The sequence below is a fragment of the Lipotes vexillifer genome, unplaced genomic scaffold (genome assembly GCF_000442215.2).
Source record: "Lipotes vexillifer unplaced genomic scaffold, Lipotes_vexillifer_v1.1 scaffold1699, whole genome shotgun sequence".
Lineage (NCBI taxonomy): Eukaryota > Metazoa > Chordata > Mammalia > Artiodactyla > Lipotidae > Lipotes > Lipotes vexillifer.
The window spans coordinates 1578995-1603154 of record NW_006796961.1 but is presented as its reverse complement, the minus strand read 5'-3'; the positions used below and the strand labels follow the sequence as shown (position 1 = coordinate 1603154).

The 24160-nt window shown below is 56.6% G+C and overlaps 4 protein-coding genes across 4 annotated transcripts in view; 2 read left to right on the top strand and 2 right to left on the bottom strand.

The window, feature by feature from the left end:
- MAST1 (microtubule associated serine/threonine kinase 1) overlaps window positions 1–10448 on the top strand; it is a 22339-nt gene extending 11891 nt beyond the window's left edge. The window contains exons 11-26 of the mRNA XM_007469094.1: window positions 444–523; window positions 613–821; window positions 3268–3406; window positions 3522–3654; window positions 3791–3956; window positions 4061–4162; window positions 4331–4453; window positions 4957–5066; window positions 5794–5972; window positions 6065–6312; window positions 6647–6853; window positions 7048–7277; window positions 7599–7721; window positions 7847–7983; window positions 8840–9027; window positions 9128–10448. Coding sequence (XP_007469156.1) covers window positions 444–523; window positions 613–821; window positions 3268–3406; window positions 3522–3654; window positions 3791–3956; window positions 4061–4162; window positions 4331–4453; window positions 4957–5066; window positions 5794–5972; window positions 6065–6312; window positions 6647–6853; window positions 7048–7277; window positions 7599–7721; window positions 7847–7983; window positions 8840–9027; window positions 9128–10365 — 3612 coding nt within the window. The 3' untranslated portion in view covers window positions 10366–10448. The remainder of the gene's footprint in view (window positions 1–443; window positions 524–612; window positions 822–3267; window positions 3407–3521; window positions 3655–3790; window positions 3957–4060; window positions 4163–4330; window positions 4454–4956; window positions 5067–5793; window positions 5973–6064; window positions 6313–6646; window positions 6854–7047; window positions 7278–7598; window positions 7722–7846; window positions 7984–8839; window positions 9028–9127) is intronic.
- A 386-nt stretch (window positions 10449–10834) lies between these two features.
- DNASE2 (deoxyribonuclease 2, lysosomal) lies at window positions 10835–13001 on the bottom strand. The gene is given in 6 exon segments (XM_007469120.1): window positions 10835–11253; window positions 11670–11867; window positions 11959–12123; window positions 12439–12517; window positions 12609–12789; window positions 12907–13001. Coding segments are annotated over 6 exon segments (1137 nt in total).
- A 1392-nt stretch (window positions 13002–14393) lies between these two features.
- Window positions 14394–17865, bottom strand: KLF1 (KLF transcription factor 1). Its single transcript, XM_007469093.1, has 3 exons — window positions 17734–17865; window positions 16239–17079; window positions 14394–15058 (listed from the first exon to the last, which is right to left on the bottom strand). The coding sequence occupies exons 1-3, from the start codon at window positions 17818–17820 to the stop codon at window positions 14883–14885; spliced, it is 1104 nt and encodes a 367-aa protein (XP_007469155.1). The 5' UTR covers window positions 17821–17865; the 3' UTR covers window positions 14394–14882.
- A 4947-nt stretch (window positions 17866–22812) lies between these two features.
- The window catches only part of GCDH (glutaryl-CoA dehydrogenase), a 6846-nt gene continuing 5498 nt past the window's right edge, over window positions 22813–24160 (top strand). The window contains exons 1-5 of the mRNA XM_007469092.1: window positions 22813–22865; window positions 22942–23071; window positions 23161–23196; window positions 23479–23622; window positions 23791–23853. Coding sequence (XP_007469154.1) covers window positions 22981–23071; window positions 23161–23196; window positions 23479–23622; window positions 23791–23853 — 334 coding nt within the window. The 5' untranslated portion in view covers window positions 22813–22865; window positions 22942–22980. The remainder of the gene's footprint in view (window positions 22866–22941; window positions 23072–23160; window positions 23197–23478; window positions 23623–23790; window positions 23854–24160) is intronic.

The following is a 24160-nucleotide window of genomic DNA, read 5'->3' as shown; positions in this document are numbered from 1 at the left end:
GGTTTTTTTTTTTTTTTTTTTTTTTGCCAATCTTCTGAGTGTAAAATGGTATCTTGAGGTAGTTTTAGTTTGCCTTTTTGTCGTTATATGTGAGGTTTAACATTTTTTTCACATGGTTAAGAGCTCTAACTCTAATTCACATATCTTGCCTATTTTTTCTCTTCAATTGTTAGTTTGTTGATGTCTGAGAGCTCTTTATATATTAGAGTGATTAGCCATTTTGTAGGTTTCTTTCCTAATGGAGAGAAGTTAGTTATCAGTATATGGCTTCAGGGTCAGCCAGTCTTGGGTTCAAGTCTTGACTTTGTTACTCCCTCACTGTGGCACTTGGATGAAGGACACACCCACCCCCTCTGTGCCTCAGTTTCCCCATGTGTTAGGTGGAATAACAAGAGTGCCAGTCTCATGATGATGATGGGGTGGTCTCCATCTTTCCCCTGCAGGGCCGAAGCAGCAAGGCTAAGAAACCACCTGGAGAGAATGACTTTGAGACCATCAAGCTCATAAGCAATGGTGCCTACGGGTGAGCCACCCGGGGCTCTGGCGGGGGGAGGGTGGCGGAGGCCGGGTGTCTCGGAGGTGATGGCCGGTCCTCGCTCTCTCCCCCTGCAGCGCTGTCTACCTGGTGCGGCACCGGGACACGAGGCAGCGCTTCGCGATGAAGAAGATCAACAAGCAGAACCTGATCCTGCGCAACCAGATCCAGCAGGCGTTCGTGGAGCGCGACATCCTCACCTTCGCTGAGAACCCCTTTGTGGTCGGCATGTTCTGCTCCTTTGAGACCCGGCGCCACCTCTGCATGGTCATGGAATATGTGGAAGGTGTGGCTGCCTGCAGGGCTGCAGGGAAGATGAGGGGATGCTCGCTAGTCAGGGCTGCTGGGGGGTGGCCTGCCTGAGTCCCAGTACCAAATTAACTACCCACCTGTACGTTTATCCAACCATTTATCCATCCAGTCACTGATCATCCATTCCATCTGTTTATTTATATCCAGCCATCTATTGATTTATCTTCATTTCTCTCAATATAGATACATCCATCCAATTATCCACCCTTCCTTCATTTCATCTATTCATTTGCTAATCCATCTGTTTTTCTATCCATATATCTATGTGCCATCTCTCCATCCATCCATCCATTTGATTATCCGTCTGTTTGTCCATCCATATTTCTGTTTATCCATTACATCGTTATTTATTTTATTCAAGTATAGTTGATTTACAATATTATATTACATCTTTTTTTTTTGCGGTACGCGGGCCTCTCACTGTTGTGGCCTCTCCCGTTGCGGAGCACAGGCTCCGGACGCGCAGGCCCAGCGGCCATGGCTCACGGGCCCAGCCGCTCCGCGGCATGTGGGATCCTCCCAGACCGGGGCACGAACCCGTGTCCCCTGCATCAGCAGGAGGACTCCCAACCACTCTGCCACCAGGGAAGCCCTATATCTATTTTTTTAAATTAATAGACTTCACTTTTTAGAGCAGTTTTAGGTTTATAGAAAAATTGATTGGAAAGTACTAAGAGTTCCCACATACTCGCTTCCCCCTCCCTCCAGTTTCCCCTGTTATTTACATCTTGTATTAATGTGATACATTGGTTACAACTGATGAACAAATATTGATACATAATTATTAACTAAAGTCCGTAATTTATATTAGGGTTCATTGCTTGTATTGTACATCTATTTTCCATCAATCCATCTTTTTCTATATCTAGACATTCATTCATCTATCTATTTATTCACCTAACTACTTACCATCCATCTCTCCAATACCTATTGACCTATTTATTAATCCATCGGCTATCCATCCCTCTTTCCATCCATCCATTTACTGTTCTTAGTTTTATTCATTCATCCAAACCTCCATTCTAGCAGCTATCTCATTTTATCTAGCAAGCTATTTAAATCCATCTATTCATCCACAATTCATCCATCAATTTATCTGTCCATTTACCATCCATCCAATCATCCAGCCACCAATGTATAGGTTTTTCATCTGTTTATCCATCCCCAATATTAATCCATCTATCATCCAAACAGACATGTATTATGGTTATTAGGACACACACATGATCTCACAGGGATACAACTGTGCCAATTCCGAGCCTTAATTGAGCATTCAGTCACTCAACAGGTGTCCCCTCATCATCTCCCTCATGCCACATGCTGTGCTGGGCGCTGGTGGATACCCAGACAGACACACTTTTCCCTCATGTAGGTAACATTCAAGTCTGTATAAACATAAAATAAACAAGAAAAATAAGCCAAAAGAGACAAGGTTGTTTCATATAGTGAGGTTGGCAACAAGGGATATAAGGCTCAAGAAGACCATGGCCACATGGGCACTTAATTCTCTGCATAAGTGTGTGTCAGGATTATCTGGTGCCCAAATTCATATTCCCTGGCAGTCCAGTGGTTAGGACTCTGTGCTTCCACTGTAGAGGGCACGGCTTCAAGTCTGATTCATCAGTTTCTGACATAGATAAATCTGGCTCAAGAGAAAAAAAAAGGAAAGAAAGAAATTTATTGACTTGTGATAGAAAAAAGTCCATGTCACCTTCAGGAATGGCTGTATCTAGGTGCTCAAATCATGTCATTAGTAATCGCTCCATATTTTGGCTCTGTGGACTTCCCTTTAAACAGGCCCTGATATAGTGAGCTTACTATCCAACAGACTCCGGTTTACATTCTATGGGCTTAGTAATCTTTGTGAAAAAATAGGGAAAAGTCATTGGCGCAACTTGGGTTACATGCTGACCCAGCTGTTAAACCTGGAAGGAAATCTGGCCCTTGTAAGAGAAAGGAGAAATGGACACCAAAGGAGACTAAAATATGAATGCTGCTTGCAGTAAATCTGGTGGGGGCAAGTAATTTATATATTAAGGCCCCGGACCCTCAAGTTTCAGACTCCAGATCAAGGGCCTAAACTCAGTCGATAAGCAGGCAGCCTTGGCCCAAACCAAACCTTACCTCCACCAGCAACTCCCTGCATGACCCAACATCTCTCTGAGTCTCAGTCCCCTCCCGGGTAAAATCAGCTGATTATACTGACACTGGAGGATGGCTAAGAGGACAAGAGAAGCCTGGTAGAGGGCAGTCCCTGTGCAAGGTGGGGAGAGGGAGACCCCTACCTAAGCCTCAGTTTTCCTTAGCTATAAAATTGGGGCGATGTGAGATGGGGGCTCGGTACTACGGTGCATGTTGAGTGCTGAGCTTGGAGCCAGGGGTACGTCCCTCCTCACGTGGGCCTATTCCCTCACCCCCAGGGGGGGACTGCGCCACCCTGCTGAAGAACATTGGGGCGCTACCTGTGGAGATGGCCCGTATGTACTTCGCTGAGACAGTGCTGGCGCTCGAGTACTTGCACAACTATGGCATCGTGCACCGCGACCTTAAGCCTGACAAGTGAGCCTTGACCTTTCCCATCACTCCTTCCCTGTCCCTCGGGAGGCCCTGGCATGGAAGGGCCAGGAGTGAAGTGGATGGTCCTCGCCTCTAAGACCTCAGTTTGTTTCTGCAGCCTCCTTATCACCTCCATGGGGCACATCAAGCTTACGGATTTTGGCCTCTCCAAGATGGGGCTTATGAGCCTAACCACCAACCTATATGAGGGCCACATTGAGAAGGACGCCCGGGAGTTCCTGGACAAACAGGTGTGTGTGCGGGAGTGGGGGTCACTTCGGGTGGAGTGACCCGGCAGGACTGTGGGGCCCAGGGCCTGGCGGGGGGCACTGCTCCCCCGGGAGGCCCCTCCTGTGGCCAGGGCGTGGGCTGACGTCCTGCCCCCAGGTGTGTGGGACCCCAGAGTACATCGCACCCGAGGTCATCCTGCGCCAGGGCTATGGCAAACCGGTGGACTGGTGGGCCATGGGCATCATTCTCTACGAGTTCCTGGTGGGCTGCGTGCCCTTCTTTGGAGACACACCTGAAGAGCTCTTTGGACAGGTCATCAGTGGTGCGTGCCTCCGCGGTGGGCGGGCAGGGGGCACGGAAACATGGGCTGGCCCAGGGCCTCATGGACTCCAAAAGTGAACCCCAGCCCTACACCTTGCTCCGCAGATGACATCCTGTGGCCCGAGGGGGACGAGGCCCTGCCCACGGATGCCCAGCACCTGATATCCAGCCTCCTGCAGACCAACCCCTTGGGCCGGCTAGGGGCAGGTAAGGGGTCTCGGAGAATCTGAGCTGGGGGGTGGGGTCTGTTGTCCGGGAGCAGGGCTCCCAGTGCTGTGTCCCTGGGCCGGAAAGTGGGTGGGGAGCTGGGCTGCTTGGCTGGCCATAGCTGTCGCAAGAATTCCCTCCCCTACACCCGCACCCCCTCCCCCCCAGGCGGTGCCTTTGAGGTGAAACAGCACAGTTTCTTTCGAGACCTGGATTGGACAGGGCTGCTGAGGCAGAAGGCCGAGTTCATCCCCCACCTGGAGTCCGAGGATGACACCAGCTACTTTGACAGTGAGCGGGCACAGGGTGTGGGATCCTTTGAGGGGGCGCTCGCACATGACCCGGGCTAGGACGCAGCTGGGTAGGAGACTAGCCCCTTAGACGAGAGCAGAGGGCTGAAGTTGTGTCGGGGGCGGGGCTTAGTCTGAGAAGAAGGTAAGAAAGGAAGCTGGGGTAGGAGTGGGGCCTGGACGGCAGTAAGTTCTAAAACTGGGACTGGACCTAGGTTACGAGGCTGTGCGCGGACGCGGCACGAGGCAAGAGCCTGGGCTGGCAGAGGCGGAGCCAGGGTGGAAAGCGCCTTCGGTGCGATCTGGGGATGTGGCCTCTGTGGAGGCGGGGCTAGACGAAGCCTCAGAGAGTGGGACGGGGACCCAGCGAGGGGGCAGGACCTAAGTCTGATCCAAGTAAGGGGCAGGAGCGTGGACCCTGCAGGACCCGAACCTGGCTCCGGTGGGCGTGTGATTTGAGGAGTGGACCCATGCCCGCGGTCACGACCCACACCCCCACTCCAGCCCGCTCAGACAGGTATCACCATGTGAACTCCTATGACGAGGATGACACGACGGAGGAGGAGCCCGTGGAGATCCGCCAGTTCTCCTCCTGCTCCCCGCGCTTCAGCAAGGTGAGGCCAGGCGGGATAGGGGTGGGGGGAGACCGTCGGGAGGTGGGACCTGTGTTTAAGTACGGGATGGAGGTGGGCCTGAAGTGGCCAGGGGCTGAGGAGGCTATGGGGAGCAGGGTCCAGGCCCAAGGTCTCAGACTAGAGAAGTTGCTGAGGCGGTGAGGATCGGGGAGTGATGAGGCTTGGGCGGGGGCGGCGGGGGACGTCCTCGCTGGATGTCTTGGAACCGACCTTTGGCATCGAGTGGAATCTAACGGGAGCCTGGACAGTTGTGGAAATGAGGACCCACAGTGGGGCGGGGCTAGATCTGGAAGGGGCGGGGTCAGGGCCTGGGGATGGAGGGGGCTGGGCCAGGCCTTGGCGAGGCTGGGCAACGTCTCGCTTTTAGGAACAGCACGTAGCGGGGGGGTGCAGGACCTGCCGTGGCAGAAGGCACACATAATTGGGCGGGGCCTGGAGAGGCGGGGCAGGAAGGAGAGCAGATTCTTTAGGGCTTGGGCAGGGCAGGGTCTAGAATAGGTCGGAGCCTAATTTTGCGGGGTGGGGCCAGAACTGAAGAACTGTAGGTGGTCGGGATCGGCCCAGAATTGGGGGGCTGGGCCCCCGGCTTTACTGGGGCGGAGCGTAGTTTGGCCAGGTCCAGTAGCGGGAATTCGATTGGTTCGGGGAGGGAAGGCGGGACCTGGGGGCTGGACTTGCCTCCATCACCACTTATCCGTCCTTGAAGGTGTATAGCAGTATGGAGCAGCTGGCGCAGCACGAGCCCAAGACCCCCGTGGCAGCAGCGGGGACCAACAAGCGGGAGCCGAGTGCCAAGGGCCCAGAGGAGAAGGTGGCCGGCAAGCGGGAAGGCCTAGGTGGCCTGACCCTGCGCGAGAAGACCTGGAGAGGGGGCTCCCCGGAGATGTGAGCAGGGGCAGGATTTGGGGTTTGGGTCCTTTTGGGTCCTTTTGGACCCGAAGGGGAGTAACTCCTCTGACCACGCCCCCTTTGCGCAGCAAGCGCTTCTCGGCGTCCGAGGCCAGCTTCCTGGAGGGGGAGGCCAGTCCCCCGTTGGGCGCGCGCCGCCGTTTCTCGGCGCTGCTGGAGCCCAGCCGCTTCAGCGCCCCCCAAGAGGACGAGGATGAGGCCCGGCTGCGCAGGTCTGCTCGGCCCAGCTCCGACCCCCCAGGCTCGCTGGATGCGCGGGCCCCCAAGGAGGCAGCTCAAGGGGATGGCACCCCCAGCGCCGGGGACCCGGAGGCCAGTGAGTGCCCCCTCCTGCCGCCTTCCCCAATTCCCCAGGGGTCATATATGAGCGTTCAGTGAGCCTGCACTGTTTATGCAAGTTCTCGTGTACTCTTCACACTCCAGTCTGGGATTCTCATCAGTATGAGGAAGACCCGTATTCCATGGTCAGTCAACAGAAGTATTTGAGCACTCCTCTGAGTCAGGAGCTGTTCCTGAGGCACGTTCCCTGCTCCCATGAAATTCACAATCCAGCAAGGGAGAGAAGTGGGAAGAGCATTCCAGGCACAGCGAACAGCGTGCAAGAAGTTTATAACCTTGGAGTGACCCCTAAACCACCTGCTCTGTTGCAGCCGACCGCCCACGCCCAGGCGACCTCTGCCCATCCTCGAAGGATGGGGACCCATCAGGCCTGAGAGCCACCAATGACCTGGTTCTGCGCCGGGCGCGGCACCAGCAGCTGTCAGGAGACCCGGCGGTAGAGAAGCGGCCTTCTCGAACCGGGGGCAAAGTCATCAAGTCAGCCTCGGCCACTGCCTTGTCTGTCATGATCCCCGCAGGTGACACTGGGCCCCGCCTGGCAGGGGAGGGGCTGCCCCCATTGGTGCCAGGTGCATTTTCCTTGTCCACAGTGACTGGCTCTGGGATGGGCCAGTGAGAGCTCTGGGACTTTGACTTGGGAGGAGGGAGGAGCGGACACAGGGAGAGCTGTGTCTGTTGGCTTTGACCTCTGACCATGGGTCTGTGTCTGCAGTGGACCCCCATGGAAGCTCACCCTTGGCCAGCCCCATGTCCCCACGATCTCTCTCCTCCAACCCGTCCTCACGGGACTCCTCCCCGAGTCGGGACTACTCGCCAGCTGTCAGTGGGCTTCGCTCCCCCATCACCATCCAACGCTCGGGCAAGAAGTATGGCTTCACACTGCGTGCCATCCGCGTCTACATGGGTGACTCAGATGTCTACAGTGTACACCACATTGTCTGGGTGAGCACTAATGGGTGGAGCCTGTGTTCTATGGTGGGGGTGGGGAGAGAGACACACACACCCCTCCCCCCAGGGGTGAGGGACAGCTCAAACTCTGGAACCAGGCAACCTGGATGAGACTCCTCTGTGACCCTCCTCTGTAACTTTTCCTTTCTGACTCTCAGTTTCTCCATTTGTAAACTGGGGAGAATAACTGTTATTTCATAAACTGTTATGAAGATTAGCGTGCCTGCAGAGCTAGGTGTCTGGCACATAAGCTTAGGGAGCTTTCCTTGTTACCAAGCCTGTTAATTCTGCTCCTGTGGGGTTCCCTATCCCCAGCACGTGGAGGAGGGGGGCCCAGCCCAGGAGGCAGGGCTCTGTGCCGGGGACCTCATCACCCACGTGAATGGGGAGCCTGTGCATGGCATGGTGCATCCTGAGGTCGTCGAGCTGATCCTTAAGGTGAGTCCATGGGAGAGAGCCAACTGTCTTGGGGTGGGGGTGGGGCGAAGGGTGGGGGAGATCCCAGGGAGTTGGAGTTGCCAGAGCAGTTTCCAGCAGAGAACTTTCCCCCTTTCTTCCCCCAGAGTGGCAACAAAGTAGCCGTGACCACCACGCCCTTCGAAAATACCTCCATCCGCATCGGCCCTGCGCGGCGCAGCAGCTACAAGGCCAAAATGGCTCGGAGGAACAAGCGGCCCTCTGCCAAGGAGGGCCAGGAGAGGTGGGTGGGGCCAAGTGCAGTGGGCGGGGCTATAAACAGCAGGCCCCTCGAACACTCCAGTTTATGAGCGATGGCCAGGGCTTACGTGGGAGAGGCATAGGTGAGGACAGAAGGGACGTTCACAGGAAAGGTGGCCGGGGCCACCAAGTGAAGAGCAAAACCAAGACAACAGAGAAGGAGGGGCTGGGAAAGCGGGAGGAGTCAGGAAAGGAGGATGTACCAAGCTCCTAGGCTGAAGGAAAGGCACTGTGGGAGCAGAGCTGAGCCAGCAGATGTGGACTAAGAGGGTGCCGTCCAGGAGATGATTCTGCCTTGCCGGATGTATTACATTTAGGCCACTGAGAGGGGCCGGGAGAAGAGATTTCTATCTGGGATGAATATGCCAGGCCAGTAGAAATAATTTCTTCCCTTATATGTAGGAGGAACTAGGAGAGGTGGGTGGAGCCAGGAGAGTTTTCTGTTTTGATCAGTGGGTTTGACCTGGACAAGGAGTGAGTGGGGATTTGAGATAAGCCTGGCTGGGTCCAGTGAATTTTTTCCCACTCTGACAGGTGGGTTTAGTTGGAGAGGGAGGGGCTAGACAGGTGGGCAGGGCCAGAAAAGGTTGGTTCTGTTTTGATGGGTGTTTCCAGCTTGGACTGTGAGTGGTCAGAAAGGAATGGGTAGACCTGAGGTGGGAGGAGCCAAGTGGGACGGAGCTAAAGGAAGTTCTTTGGTCTGGAACTGTGTGGTAGCTGAAGAGGGAGGGGTCAGAAAGGGTGGGTGGTTCCAGGAGGTACCTTGAAGTCCTGAAGTGGGAGGAGCCGGGAGCTCTGGAGTCTGGTCTAGGGAAGGTGGTCCCCTCCTTGTCCTCCAGCAAGAAGCGTAGCTCCCTCTTCCGCAAGATAACGAAGCAGTCGAACCTGCTGCACACTAGCCGCTCTCTGTCGTCGTTGAACCGTTCGCTGTCGTCCAGTGACAGCCTCCCGGGCTCGCCCACGCACGGACTGCCGGCGCGCTCGCCCACCCACAGCTACCGCTCCACGCCTGACTCCGCCTACCTAGGTAGGCCCTGAGCCTGCGCGGGGGCCGAGCTGCACGTGGTGGCGGGTCGGTGCCCTGGCGGTGCCCGCGGCTCTCATCGTCCTCTCTCGCCCGCCCACAGGCGCCTCGTCCCAGAGCAGCTCGCCGGCCTCGAGCACGCCCAACTCGCCAGCGTCGTCGGCCTCGCACCACATCCGGCCCAGCACGCTGCACGGCCTGTCGCCGAAGCTGCACCGCCAGTACCGCTCTGCACGCTGCAAGTCGGCCGGCAACATCCCGCTGTCGCCGCTAGCGCACACGCCGTCCCCGACACAGGCGTCGCCGCCGCCGCTGCCGGGCCACACGGTGGGCAGCTCTCACACGACGCAGAGCTTTCCGGCCAAGTTGCACTCGTCACCGCCAGTGGTGCGCCCGCGCCCTAAGAGTGCCGAGCCCCCGCGCTCGCCACTCCTCAAACGCGTGCAGTCGGCGGAGAAGCTGGGAGCCTCGCTGGGCGCCGACAAGAAGGGCGCGCTGCGCAAACACAGCCTCGAGGTGGGCCACCCGGATTTCCGCAAGGACTTCCACGGCGAGCTAGCGCTGCATAGCCTCGCCGAGTCGGACGGCGAGACGCCCCCTGTCGAGGGTCCCGGCGCCACCCGGCAGGTCGCCGTCCGCCGCCTGGGCCGCCAGGAGTCGCCCCTGAGCTTGGGCGCGGACCCGCTGCTGCCGGCTTCCAGTAAGGAGAGAGAGTCCCCGGGTGGCGCCGAGGCCTGCACTCCGCCCCGCGCGACGACCCCCGGGGGCCGGACCCTGGAGCGGGACGCCAGCGGCACGCGACACCAGAGCGTGCAGACAGAGGACGGCGCGGGCGGGGCGGCCAGGGCCGTGGCCAAGGCGGCGCTGAGCCCGGTGCAGGAACACGAGACGGGCCGGCGCAGCAGCTCCGGCGAAGCAGGCACGCCCCCGGTGCCCATTGTCGTAGAGCCTGTGCGGTCTGGGGCCAAGGCTGAGGTGCCACAACTCCCAAGTGTGGACTCCAAGGGGTTGCAGGAATCTGCACCCCTGGCACCTCCCGCATCTGAGGCCCCGCGGGGCCGGGAGCGCTGGGTACTGGAGGTGGTGGAGGAGCGGACCACGCTGAGCGGGCCTCGTTCCAAACCTGCCTCTCCCAAGCTCTCCCCAGAGCCCCAGACCCCCTCCCAAGCCCTAACAAAGAATGTACCCAGCAGTGCAGGGCCCCCAGCCCCACCTGCTTCCCTCCTGGCCCCTACCACCAAGCCTGAGGTGGCGCTGACTTCCCGGTGCCCTGCTGAAGCTGTGCCCCCAGCAGCCCCGACCAAAAAAGGGGCGCCCTGCCCGATGCCCCCGGGCCCATAGCAAAGGGAGCCACTGGCCCTGCGCTGTACAGCCGCCTGTATACATATGTACACATATAAATAAAGTGCGTCCGTGCTGCGTGAGCTTTCTAGAGCTCGCCCCTCCTCCCCTAGCAAGGCAGGACATCATGTTTCCTCCCCCTTGCCTGTGTGCTTGTTGAGGGGTGGAACTCAAGTCCTGGTTACCATAAAGACGGGAGGTGAGTCTTGGTTGGTCCTTCCTTGTGGTCCCACTTTGTGTCTCACCTATGTGCCAGCTGCCCCCAGACCCTCAGCAAACTGCTGTGCTGTTCTGAGTCCCAGTGTCCACCTGAAGAAAAGACTAACAGCCTCATTTACCAATTTCTTTTTATTCCTCAACAATCCTGAGTAAGGTGTTATGATTCCCATTTTGCAGATGAGTAGATTGAGTCACAGAGAGGTTAAGGCACATGATTAAGGCCAAACAAATAGGAAGAGACTAAATAGATTCAAACTGAAGTCCAAACTGGCCCCTGAGCCTTAGCTCTTATATGCTCTGCTGGGCTTCCTAGAGAGAAGGCCCTGCTCTACTATCCACAGGGCTCCCAAGCCTTCACCAGAGGCTGGAAGGCCTTCCAGAGGGCGGGCAGCTGGGTACACAGTGTGCCCCCACCCCGGTGCTCCTCTCTTTTGTTCCGATTCATGTCACCCACACAGGCCCAGGGCCTTTCTGGGGCTACACACCACTTGGAATGGTCTTCTGTGGCATTGAAGGTTGGCCCAGCTAGCCCAGGGAAGGCTGTCTGGGTCACATCCAGTACGTGCTGGACCCCAGAGCAGTTGGAGGGCAGGATGCCGGAAGATCTTTGCCAGAACTGGACCTGTAGGTCACTGCCAAGGGCTTCCACCAACCAGCCAGAGTACAGGTCTGCAGAAGATGGAAAGAGGACATGGACAGGGTCAGGATCACTGCTAGGGATTTCCTAGGCCACTTCCCATCTCTGAGCTGTTTCCTCAGTTATCAATTCCTGGCAATCTGGGGAATTATAGCATTAAGACTAATAGCCCTTACTAAATGCTTTATATGCATCATGCCACTCAACAGCCCTTTAAAGTTGATACCATTATTCCCATTTTTCAAAAAGGTAAGTTGAGGCCCTGGTTAAATCATGTATCACACAGCCAGAAACCAATATTTGAACACAGGTATATTGGTTGTTTACCTCTCATGTGATTATGACTCCAAGGTGTTCTAGTCCCTAACCATGACCTGCCCTCAGCCATGGACACACCAGACACCCCCTCTGCAGAAAAAGTTCTCCAACTGTCAACCTCAAGGCTCACCATCTCCAAAGTTTCCAAATTTGGCAAAGCTCTGGAACATGTGTCCTTTGTTTGATGTGAGTGTTACACTGCTGTTCCATGGTCCCTGGCGAACATGATGGCCCTTGACTACCTCCTCCAGGTGGGGGAGTTTCTGGGCGAAGTCCCCTTCCAGCCTATGGTCATACACGAGGGGATAGGTGTAGGTCAGCTGTCTGCCTGGAGGGCAAGGGGAGAAGAAAACGAGGGACTGTTCCAAGATTCTAGCCTGGGAATCAGGGACTCACCCTGTCTCCCCGTCCCCACTCACTGATATCCAGAAACTGGGTGAGAGGAAAAGATACACAGATCAGGGTCTGCCCATAGTTCCGGGCACTAGGAGGCCAGCTGTACGCAGCAGAGGAGGCAGGTGGAGGGAAGTTCGGAACGCTGTGGATCAACCAGAAGCCCCCTTCTTGGTCCAGGAGCAGCACACCTGAACCAGAAACTGGAGATCAGGGGGAGTGCTTGAGGCATCCCAGCAAGCACATGAGCAACCCAGGAACACTCAGTCTGTAGGGGGCCTGGACCACAGGACCAGTGGGCAGTGTCAGAACCACCGCTGAGCTCAGTTTCCACAGCCATCGATTCTCATAGTCCAGAGGAAGGACAATGTTGATTTAAAATAAGGAAACAGATGGCTAGGGCCTGACAGAGCAGCCCACCCTCACCCCCCTGGCAACTCATGGGTTAGCTGGGGGAAATGCACAGGGAAACCAGAACTCTTCCGCAGTCCCCAGTCTGGCCTCACCCTTCGTGTGCCCACGGCTGGAAGAGTCCTGAGACCCGCTGGATTGAGGCGGTTGGTCATTGTAGAGTAGAAAGGCGAGCTGGGGATGATGGACAGGGGCAACTTGAAGGTTCCCCCAAGTCGGGTCCACCCTAGAGTCCCACCCCTGGTTCCGCCGGAGGCGTCTTCACCTGGCTGGTGGTGTTTCGGTACAGCGGCAGCAGGCTGCGGCCCACGGCCCCCGTGGAGCTGCTGATGAACCCCGCACCGTCGCGCCAGCCCCCTGAGTCTTCGTCTAAGTACTTGTACCGCAGCCCCCTCTGCGCCGCATCTCCGGGCCCGCTGTGGGCCGGCAGCTTGTAGACGACGAACCTGGAGGTTAGGAAATGGACAGAATAGAGGGAGAAGAGAAGGAACCCTAGTCTTCACCTAGGAACGCAGCAATCCCCAGTGCGGCCCTGGAGGGATAGTCGGCTCCCGCGCACTCACCAGTCCACAGGCTGCCCCGAGTCCCCGTAGCAGGTCAGGGTCCCTACAGGGACCCAGAGCAGCGCGGCCAATAGCAGCAAGCTCAGCGCGGCCATGAGCTCAGAGCTCTAGCTGGGGTCTAGAAATCTGTGTCGGGACCGCAAGGCGCGGGGTCACGAGCCGGGCCAGACCCGGCCTCTGGTGACTTTCACTTCCCCAAACCCGCCTGGGAACCCAGGCCCAGGCATCACGAGGATGGAGACTCCGCCCGCGAGGTGAGAAGCAGAGGTTTGAATATGTAGTCAAGGATCCTCCAGAGGGCTCGGCCTTCTTCCGGGCAGCCACTCCCTGCAGGCCCCGCCCCCGACCCGGCCAGCCTGGGGCCTCCTCCTGCTTCCGGCAGACTAGTCCCTGATAGGCTCCACCCTCTGGCTCGGCCCAGACACGGCCTCTCATGGCCAGGTGGTTTCCAGAGTCCGGCCTCCGGCTCTACTCCTGGCCAATCACAGCCCACGCCCCTCCAGCAGGCCCCGCCTCCGTCTCTTTCAATTCTGGCTAATCCCAATCAACACTCTTCCGCTGAACCTCGCTCCTCCCCGGGCTTCTCCGTCAGAGGCAAATTTGGATTTTTTTTTTCCTTTCCTGCCTTACAGCCTGAGGTCCAACTCTTGTGATTTTTGCTCCCTTAAAGGGCGCTTGCCCTCCTGGTCCTCCCCCTTTTCATTCTGCATGTTCCCCCCACCCCCGCCCCCGCCGCGGAGCTAGTCAAGGGGTCACTTTGGATGATGACAGGGTCAAGTGTGACGGGGCTCTGGGACCCGGGTGAGGATTTTCTTTTTTTTTTCTTTTTTTTTTTTTTTGCTACGCGGGCCTCTCACTGCTGTGGCCTGTCCCGTTGAGGAGCACAGGCTCCGGACACACAGGCTCAGCGGCCATGGCTCTCTTTTTTTTTTTTTTGGCTGCGTTGGGTTTTCGTTGCTGCGCGTGGGCTTTACTCTAGTTGAGGTGAGCGGGGGCTACTCTTCGTTGCCGAGCGCGGGCTTCTCATTGCGATGGCTTTTCGTTGCGGGGCACCTGCTCTAGGCGTGCGGGCTTCAATAGTTGCAGCACGCAGGCTCGGTAGTTGTGGCTCGCGGGCTCTAGAGCGCAGGCTCAGTAGTTGTGACCCTTGGGCTTAGTTGCTCCGCGGCATGTAGGATCTTCCCCCACCAGGGCTCGAACCCGTGTCCCCTGCATTGGCAGGTGGATTCTTAATCACTGTGCCACTAGGGAAGCCCCCGGGCTGAGGATTGTTAAGTGGAGGAAGATGGTCTCTGTGAATGTCCCTGGGTTTCGAGGCAGGAGGCAGGGACATGTAGCCTGACCTTGGGGTGGGGGAAGGACCGGCTGCAAGTGCCTGAGGAGGGTTGCCCAGTTTTAGGAGAGGAGGGTGTGAGTTTGTGTATGGCTCCCCAATATCACCTCTGGGGTTAAGCTTCTTCCCAACTTCCACACCCCAAACCCACAAGTTCAGACCAACACTGAAGCTTTATCTGGGAGGAGCATTTTTACGAGACCCGTAACCATTCACAGCAATGCCAGCCACTATGTGGAGCTTCAGGAGTCACAGTGTGAAGCCTTCTAGAACCAGGGTCTCTGGGAAGCCTCACCGCACAACGCCTCCGTTGTCTAGGGCCACCTGTGAGCTGGTCTGATGGTCCAGCTCTCTGAGGGTCTGTCTCTTTGTCAGAAGTATCTAAGTGTCCACCTGAGTCCGTCTATTTGGAGGTCTATCTTGCTTGGTCTACATGACCGTGTGTGACTGTGGCTCCCTTTGGCCAAGGACACGTGGGGACTTCTGCTGGAGGCTCCCCCAGGTCTGTCTATGGGCCAGTCCTTGGTGGATCTGTGGGCCCAAGAGTCCAGACGAGGGTTCATCCGAGGGAAAACCACCATGCATGGATCCGTTCTTGTTCTAACCCCAGTCCCCAGAAAAGGTCCAAGTGCCGGGGCGGGGCTCAAAGATGACGCTTCATGTGCAAGGCCAGATGATCCGAGCGCGAAAAAGCACGCGAACAGAGCTGGCAGCGGAAGGGACGCTGACCGGTGTGCTTTCGGTAGTGACGGGTCAGCTCGTCGGAGCGCGCGAACCTCCAGCCACAGCCATCCCACGTGCAGGCGTATGGCTTCTCCCCTGGGGGGATGAGGAAGCCTTGAGAGCCACTGTCCCCCACACCTGGTCCCAGAGATCTCCTTCCTAGCCTTGGCCGGGACTAGGGTGAGGCAAGTGAGGCGCCTAGGTCGTAAAATTTAAGGAGGCACTCACTCTCGGGGGAGGGTCTGAATCTGTACCCAGGACCGGCCTCTGCTACCCTGACCCTTCTTCTGTGCCTGCTGGCGCCAGGCCCCTTTTCACTTCCTGGTCACAAGTCGCGCCCTCTACACTACTAGCCCCACTTCCTGTGCCCGGTAGCCTGCCCCTGCGTCCTAATGCCGCCACAATCTTCGTCCTTTGGCACTGCCCCTATGTCCCAGCCCCTCCTTTGCACCAGGGGACCCTCAAGCTGCTGCCCAATCCTGTCCCTGGCCTTGGCCCTTGAGCCCCGAAATCCACCTGGTGTTCCAGGCCCTGTCCCCAGTGATCATGCTCTCCCCCTGCTAGACGTGGCCCCTCCTCCCTGCGTTCCTGGACGGGTCTGTACACGTGGCCCCATCCTCTGAGCGGACCCCTGTGCATAGGCCTCATTCCTCCTCCTCCCCGCCTCTGTTCCACGTCCCCTCCCCTGTCTCTGTCTCCTTGGGACCCGGCCTCTCCTCCTATGCCTACCTTCCTGTATTTCCCGGCCATTTCCCTTTGCTCTCCAGGGTCGGCAGCCTCTGCGTCCGGGCCCCTGAAACTAACTCTCCTGAGCTCCAGCACGCCCCCTACAGTCTAACCAAGCAACCCACTCTGTCTACTCCTGGCTACCACCCCAGAACACCTAACTCCGCTCCCGCTTGCCCCAAAACTGAACCCTGGGTCTTTGGCCCCGCCCCTGGTATTTCGAGCTGTCCTCTCCCCGCAGTCCCTCCTCTAGCCCCGGCCCGTACACAGCTTGCCTGGCTTTCTGCTCTTCGGCCCAGGTCTTAGCCCTCGGTTCCTTGAAATGCTTCCCAGGTTCTCCATGTCCTCTCTCCGTCCCCACATGCCTTCCGCACCACTTCCCATCCGGCTCCTGATGTTCCAGACTCGTCCCCAGCTCCTTCGGCCCAGCCTTTTGCTCCGAGACTTTGCTTTAGCCCCGCCCCTTGCTCCTGGTTTCCAGCTCCTCCGCGGCTCTTGGCTCCCAAGGTCCCACCCAGCCCCGCCCCTGCACCGGGCCCTGCCCCCTCACCTGTGTGCGTGCGTAGATGCGCCTTCAGGTGAGAGCTCTTGGTGTAGCTCTTGCCGCAGCCCGGGTGCGTGCACGTGTGCGCAGCCTGCCTCTTGCGCGCCCACGATCTCCTGCTGCGCTTGGATGGCGCGGCCTCCGCGGTCCCTCCTGGGTCTCCTGTGGTCCCCCCGAGTCCTGCACCCGTCGTCCCGGGCCCTAGACAACTCAGGAAGGAGTGGGGCGTGGCGGGACCGGGCGCCGGAGCCTGGAGCCCGCGGAAGAGCTGGAAGTGCCCTTGGTACTGCGGCATCGGGTACAGCGCAGGGTATCCGGACAGCAGCCCGTAGGGGGCTCCCGGCGCTGCAGGCACTGAAAGCCCCGTCCGGGGGAAATAGCTGCCGGAGGAGCCCGCACCCGGTCCCGGGTACATCGGCTGCAGCGGCAGCGCCTTGGGTTCGGGGGCTGGAATCAGGGCTGGGCCCACGAAGGCATCGGGAGCCGGGGTTCGTGGGGTCGGGCGCGCCCAGCCCGGGTGTTCCTCGGGACCCAAGAGCCCAGCCACCAGCCCCGGGCCGCCCGCGTACGCGCCCAGAGTCTCGGGCGGCAGTGGGAATTGCACCCCGGAACCTTCGCCAGGCGCCAGAGCGCAAGTCTGGGGGACGCAGGTCTGGGGCGCGCTGCCCGGCTCTGGGCACGGAAAGTTGGTGAGGAGGAGATCCAGGTCCCAGGGGGTAGCCGCGTCCCTCTCATCATCTTCGTCCTCCCCGGGCGTGTCCTCCAACTCAGGCCTCACGTGAAGGGGCGGCCCTGTGGGGTCGGGGGGGCCTGGGCCCAAGTCCTGCACCTCTTCAGAGCGCCACCACTGTGGGAGGGAGCCGGTAGCACGAAGCTTCAGTGGACACCAGGGTATCCTGCCCGGAGACGGTGGGGGCCGGATGCCCTGATGGGGGCAGACTGGCTAGAGGCTCAAGAAAGCGGTCTTGTTTGCTTGTCTGTCATGTCAGTCTGTCCCTCACATTGTCCTTCCCCCCCTCCCCCCACCACCTCAGCCCCAGAGACAGAGGTCTATCGGTCAGGCTGGAGACAGGAGATAAGGCTTGCATTATCTGGAGCCACACTCAGGCAAGGGGGAAGGGGTGGCAGAGCCGAGAATGGAAGGCTGGGGGAGGCTCAGCCTTGCCTCAGTTTCCCCCAAGAATCTTCCTCTTCCTCCCTGTCCCCCAGCAAGATTAATTCCAAGATTAATTCCTGGATGTCTCCTAGACACATCTGCCATTTCCCTCTGATATCTGGGGGTGTCTCACTGAGCCTAGATCCCTGAGTTGTTCAGTTCCCAGCCTCAGTTTTCTATGACAGAAATAGGCCCTTAGACCAAGTTCAGACCCCTGGCCTGCACTGAGGACACCCGGTGCTGACCAGGTCTCTGAATTCCAAGGCAAGGTTCAGACCTGATCCCCCAGCTCTGTGGCCTGGGCCCGGAACCCCTGGCAGCCCATCTAGACCCCACTGGCCCCACCTTGAGGAAGTCTTCCTGTGTGTCCAAGAAGGGGCCCAGGGTGGTCAGCGTGCTGATGGAGGGCAAGGCGGTCTCCGCTGCAGCCATGGCTGGCTGGTGCCCACCCTGGGGCTCAGGCCTCCTCTCCTTTGGCGGCCTCGTGGGCTCTGAGGCTCTGATGGCCCCTTGAAGGGCTCCTCTCTGCCCTCAGTTGATTGGCTGCAGCCTCTGATAAGGGGCAGGCAAAGGCGGGGGTCACCGTTTCTGGGGGAACAGACTTCGCCTAGGCCTGTTTGGGGCTGAGCCTTAAAGACTGATCCTGTATCCAAAGCCAATCAGATGTTCAGGGGCTGGGGGTTCAGGGGTTGGGCAAAGTGAGGCACTGGGTTCCCAAAGAAGGAGAAACTTGGAGCCTGTTCTCAGTTACCTTCCTGGAGAAGGGGTGACAGGCAGAATGGGGATTCTGGGAAGGAGCTTCAAGACCCCCTTGCCCCTGACCAGGACCTTGCAGCTCTCCCCTTCCCCATAAACAGCAGCAACCGTGCTGATGGCGGGACTTGGCATGAACTCCCTGCCAAGCCAAGCATTATCAGACTCCCCAGATGTTGGAGGCTGCTATCAGGTGGGGGCCCAGAACAGCCAAGGCTCTGTCCCTGGTGAGTGGGAGGGCTGGGGGCTGGGGATTAACTTGGTTTTAAATTTCCTGGGTAATGAGCTCCCAGGTCTGAGCCCAGTGGCAAGAGAGGCCCCTGTCAATCAGCCGTCACTGTCTACCATGGACAGTCCCCCAACCCAGGTGGCATTGCAGGGAGTGTAGCTGCATGGAGGCTGAGGCTGGTGCAACTAGAGCTGCTCCAGCGTGATGGGGGCTGGGAAGGAGGAGGTGACTCCCTCTCCTGTGTGGCATGGGAAGGCTGGATCGGGCCATAGGAAATACCTGACCTGCAGGAGACCTGGCTGCTTCCTGATTTCTACCCCACATGGGGGAGGGAATCTGAGGTTCTGCATCAGAGACTGTGGTGCCAAGGGAGTCCAGGTGGGTGACACAGACACACATCACAGACACATAGTTCATAGGCACACACACACACACACACACACTCACTATGCAATTACATAATGACACAAATCCCCTGGTCCCTAAGTCACACACCCCATATAGTCCCTGCACAAATACTTGTGTGTCTGTGTGTCACATAGACCAAGCACAGACATACAATTCTCAGGCGCAAAAACAACCATCCACTACGTTGGTTACACAATCCCTCAGACATAGAATTCATAATCAGGTGCTGACAATCACACAGTTACCCAAATCACACACAGTCACACGATTTAGTCACAACAAAACAGACACATGGAGAATCCTGGATATATCGTCACAGAACTATAGAAGAGGCAGTCACACAATCCCATCAAACACAGGCAAAGCCTGAGACACAAAAGTGTAAAACACATCCACACAACCATTCATAAACACACTTTTGATATAGTCAGGCACACAGTTATACATCAGGCACAGACATGATCACACACTACAACCTTACATAGTCACAGCCACCTGTCTCTGATACTGTATATAATTATTTAGTCACACAACTGAACTACTAATGCACAACTACAGGGGGCACACCCAAACACGACCACACTAACATGAAATCAGACACCCTGATAGTGAAAGGCATACAACCTCACCCAGATGGAGGCACATCACCAGAGTTGGTGCACCATAAATGCATCACACAAAAAGACAAAAAATTATCACGTGCAACAAGGGTGGGGGGAGCAAAAAAGAAATGTAAAAATCAGCTCGACAGGGCTTCCCTGGTGGCGCAGTGGTTGAGAATCCGCCTGCCGATGCAGGGGACACGGGTTCGTGACCCGGTCCGGGAAGATCCCACATGTGGCGCAGCGGCTGGGCCCAGGAGCCATGGCCGCTGAGCCTGCGCGTCCGGAGCCTGTGCTCCACAACGGGAGAGGCCACAACAGTGAGAGGCCCGCGTACCCCAAAAAAAAAAAAAAAAAAAAAAAATCAGCTCGACAAACTTACTAGGATGGCTATTAACAACAACAAAAAAGGAAAATAACAAGTGTTGGTGAGAATGCAGAGAAATTGGAACCATCGTACACTGCTGGTGGGAATGCAAAGTGGTGCAGCTACTGTGGAAAACAGTTTGATGATTCTTCAATTAGTTAAACATAGAGTTACCATATGACCCAGCAATTTCACTCCTAGGTATATACCTAAGGGAACTGAAAACATGTACTGGATCAAGTATGTGTACACTAATGTTCATGGTCGCATTAGTTTCAGTCGCCAAAAGGTGGAAACAACCCAAATGTCCATTAACGGATGGATAAACAAAATGTGGTCCATCTATACAAAGGAATATTATTCAGCTATAAAAAGTAATGAAGTTCTAATACATGTTACAACATGGGTGAACCTCAAAAACATGCTATGTAAAAGAATCCAGTTACAAAATGTCACATATTATATGATTCCACTTATATGAAATTTCCAGAATAGGCAAATCCACAGAGACAGAAAGATTAGTGGTTGCCAGGGGCTGGCGGGGGAGGCAGAAACGGGGAGTGACTGCTTAATGGGTATAAGGTCTCCTTTCAGGGGTGATGGAAGTGTTCTGGAACTAGATAGAGGTGGTGGTTGCACAACATTGTGAATATACTAAAAGCCACTGAACTGTACACTTTAAATGGTTCATTTTAGGGAATTTCCTGGCAGTCCAGTGGTTAGGACTCAGCACTTTCACTGCTGTGGCTGGGGTTCAGTCCCTGGTCGGGGAACCAAGATTCTGCAAGCCACACGGCACAGCCAAAAAATAAAAGTTCATTTTATGTTATGTGAATTTCACTTCAGTCAAACAAAATGGTTGAAATTAGAGTGGTTTCCTGGAGAAGAAAGCAGAGTGTCTCTTGGGGAGACATCTCCTTGATTTATGATAAAGCACTAACAGGCGTGTTTGGCTCTGAAAGGTGAGGCAAGAGGTTGAGGGTCGGGGGGAGGGGTGGGCATCTGGCTGGGAGATAAGGCCTCTGGGAGCAGGTAGCCAGTACGGATGACAGACTTCCCTGGGTGGCAAGGCCTGAGCCTCAGTTTGGGTTTCCTAATGTGTATGCTGTCATCACCCTCTACACCCTCCTACAGAGAACTCCAGTATCCACAACAACTCCAGGGCAGGGAGCTTTGGTGAAAGGAAGGGATGGAAGGAGGGAGGCCATTGGTTCCTGGAGGAGGGAGGTATCCAGAAGAATAAGAGTTATGCAGAATCCCAGACAATTCAGGGTGGTGATGGACTCCCTACTGAGTGAAGAGAGTTCAAGTCATTTTATTTGGATATTAAAGGCAAGAAGGGCCCAGAAAGTAGAAGAGTCTGGACACACCCAGGCCCCAGGCACTTGGGGATATGCAGGCTAGTGATCACCTTCAGACACAATCTCACAGTTACTCCCATCATACTCAGTCACAGACAATGTGTGAGACAGAGCATTCTACACACACAACTACCCAGACTGTCTATGTGGGAAGAGGTGTTCCTGGGTGAACAGGGAGGGGTCTGTCCTGGGAAGCAGGAGGCCTGGATCCCAGTCCTGGCGCCTGCTCTGCACCTGGTCCATTGTGACCTTGAGCAAGACCAATCTGCTTTCTGAGCCTTACTTTCCCCAACTGGGAAATGGACACGGTCATGGTAGATGAATGACTTTCAGATACAGAGATGGTCAAGCATGATGCATCCAGATTCGAAAGCACACCACACAGTGCTCACAAAAGTGATCTAGGTGAGCACAGCCATTCACTCAGCTATATACTCAAGCTCACAACCACACACAACACATAAACCAAATCACACTGACACATATAGTTATATACAATCGCCCAGACATACACAAAAATATCTAGTCATATTCTCACAAAGATAACAGCCGCATCTACAGAGAAAGCCATCAAAACAGAGTCATGGGGCTTCTCTGGTGGCGCGGTGGTTAAGAATCTGCCTGCCAATGCAGGGGACACGGCTTTGGGCCCTGGTCTGGGAAGATCCCACATACTGCGGGGCAACTAAGCCCGTGCGCCACAACTACTGAGCCTGTGCTCTAGAGCCTGTGAGCCACAACTACTGAGCCTGCGTGTCACAACTACCGAAGCCCACGCGCCTAGAGCCTGCGCTCTGCAACAAGAGAAGCCACCGCAATGAGAACCGCGCACCACAACGAAGAGTAGCCCCCGCTCGCCGCAACCAGAGAAAAGCCCTCACGCAGCAGTGAAGACCCAACACAGCCAAAAATAAATAAATAAATAAATAAAATAAAATAAAACAAAAAATTTTTAAAAAAATCAGTAGCCCTGAAAAAATTATAAAAAAAAGTCATGCACACAGTACCACAAAAACACAGGATCACACAGAATACCATTACACGAGCTTACAATTAGACAAGAAACCACAAAGACATTCAGCCACACAGACAGTCACAGTTACACAGGCACACAACCACCCATAGTCAACAGCCCCACAACGTCACAGAAACAGTCAGCCCCATTCACATATAGATACACAGTCACTCAGGCTCAATCAACCGCACAGAATCACAAAGCATAGGGAATCACACCAAGTCACAGTCACATGTGGCTAGCAAGCTTCCTGGGACAGATTGGCAGACAGCTTGGGCGGAGATCGCCCACCAGAGCCCACCTCCTCCTCCCACACAGAGTACCCCATTAAAGGAGACTTTGAGGTCTGGTCTCCTGGGTACTAGAACTCATTTTTCTCGTGCCTCAGTTGCCTACTTTAACTCCAGGCTCTGCCCTCGCCCCCTACCACCAGGAGTGGGCCGAGCTCCCTCCCAGGGCCAATCAGAGCAGGAATACAGCTGGCCAATCGAGTTGGCGCACTCGCCTTCCGCCCCTTCCCTCTTCCGCCCCTTAAAGGGGTTAAGGTGCCTCGGCTTGGGCGCGCCTACTTACGCCTGCAAGGCTGCCGTGGCCCCTTTAAAAGGCAGAGCCTTGAAAGAGTGGAGTCCTAGGACGAACCAATGACAAGCCCCATTTGGCCTCTTCCCAGCCCGCCCCCTCCGGAGGTCAAAAGCCTTGGTCAGTAGCCCTGTGGCCTGTGCGGTGAGCCCGGGGGCTCCAGGTAAGGACTGGCTATAGGGGCGAAGGGCGCAAAGGACCAGGGGAGCCAGTCCGCTCAGACGCCTCCACTCCTCCAGGTCGGCCTTGGTTGTTCCGCTCGCCAGCTCGCTGCCCACATGGCCCTGAGAGGCGTCTATGGGCGGCTACTGAGCCGCGGACCCAGCCTGCGAGTCCTTCGTTCATGGAGCTCGGCGGCGACGCAGACCGGTCAGTGCCGGACCGGGGGTGGGATGGGGAGGGAGAAACTTGAGGCTCGGGGACTTTCCCGGGGTGATTTTCCCGTCCTCTGTTTGCAGAAAAAGGCGGGAAGACCCAGAGCCGATCAGCCAAGTGTAAGGACCCCTTGTCGCGCCGTGCGTCTGCGGCCCTTGTCCAACTGTCTGTCTGTCCCGGATGGGCTCTGTCCCGGAATCCGAGGGCTGCCCAGGCGGGGAGGCAGGGCCGCTGAGGCAGTGAGTGTCCCCGAGAAAGGCCACTTTGTCAGTCCTGTTTGCAGCCCACATTTGTTGGGAGCGAAATGGGGGTTGAGGAATGGGGCTGATGATTCTGGGGGAGGGGAGGGTGTGGTGATCGGGTGGGCAGGGGTGAGCCCCACCCCCTCCAACTCTGCCCAGCCTCGCGGCCCGAGTTTGACTGGAGGGACCCACTATTGCTGGAGGAGCAGCTGACAGCAGATGAGGTCCTCATCAGGGACACCTTCCGCACCTACTGCCAGGAGCGCCTCATGCCCCGCATCCTGCTGGCCAATCGCAACGAAGGTGCCCAGGCAGGCGGGTGGGCACCCTGGAGCTCCCGCTGCCACCTGAACCACACTCTCCACCATTCACACCAGCTCTGCCTGCTCTAGCTGGGCCCTAGGGCACCTCTGGTCCTGGGTTGGGGCTCCAGTGGGCCAAGGCTGAAGTTGGGCATCTGTCCCTTTGCAGTTTTTCACCGGGAGATCATCTCAGAGATGGGGGAGCTGGGTGTGCTGGGCCCCACCATCAAAGGTAGGGACCAATTTCTCTCCACACTCTGCAGCCCCCACTGTGTCCTGAAAAGCCCCTTCCTTTCCTTGAGCCTAGTTTCCCAGTCTGTAAAGAGAGGCTGTTAATCCCTCTGTCTGAAGTGGCTGTGGGGATGAAACCCTCAAGTAAGGGCCAGCTTGGTACCCTCTCCTTGGGTGCCCCTATGTAGCTCTGTCTCTTGGGCCCCAGGAGTCACTGATCTCATCTGGGCAGGGCTTTGTCCCCCATTGCCCTATTTCTCCCCTCCCCCCCCCCACCCCCCAGCGGCTGGCTGGGTCCTGAGTTCTAC

What these genes read in the sequence shown, in the direction of transcription:
- KLF1 (XM_007469093.1), bottom strand. Translation starts at nt 17,820, where the DNA reads ATGGCTGCAGCGGAGACCGCCTTGCCCTCCATCAGCACGCTGACCACC. An exon ending in CACAGGAAGACTTCCTCAAG is followed by an intron (nt 17,080 to 17,733) that starts GTGGGGCCAGTG and finishes TCCCTCCCACAG; the next exon opens with TGGTGGCGCTCTGAAGAGGT. An exon ending in GCATCTACGCACGCACACAG is followed by an intron (nt 15,059 to 16,238) that starts GTGAGGGGGCAG and finishes TCATCCCCCCAG; the next exon opens with GGGAGAAGCCATACGCCTGC.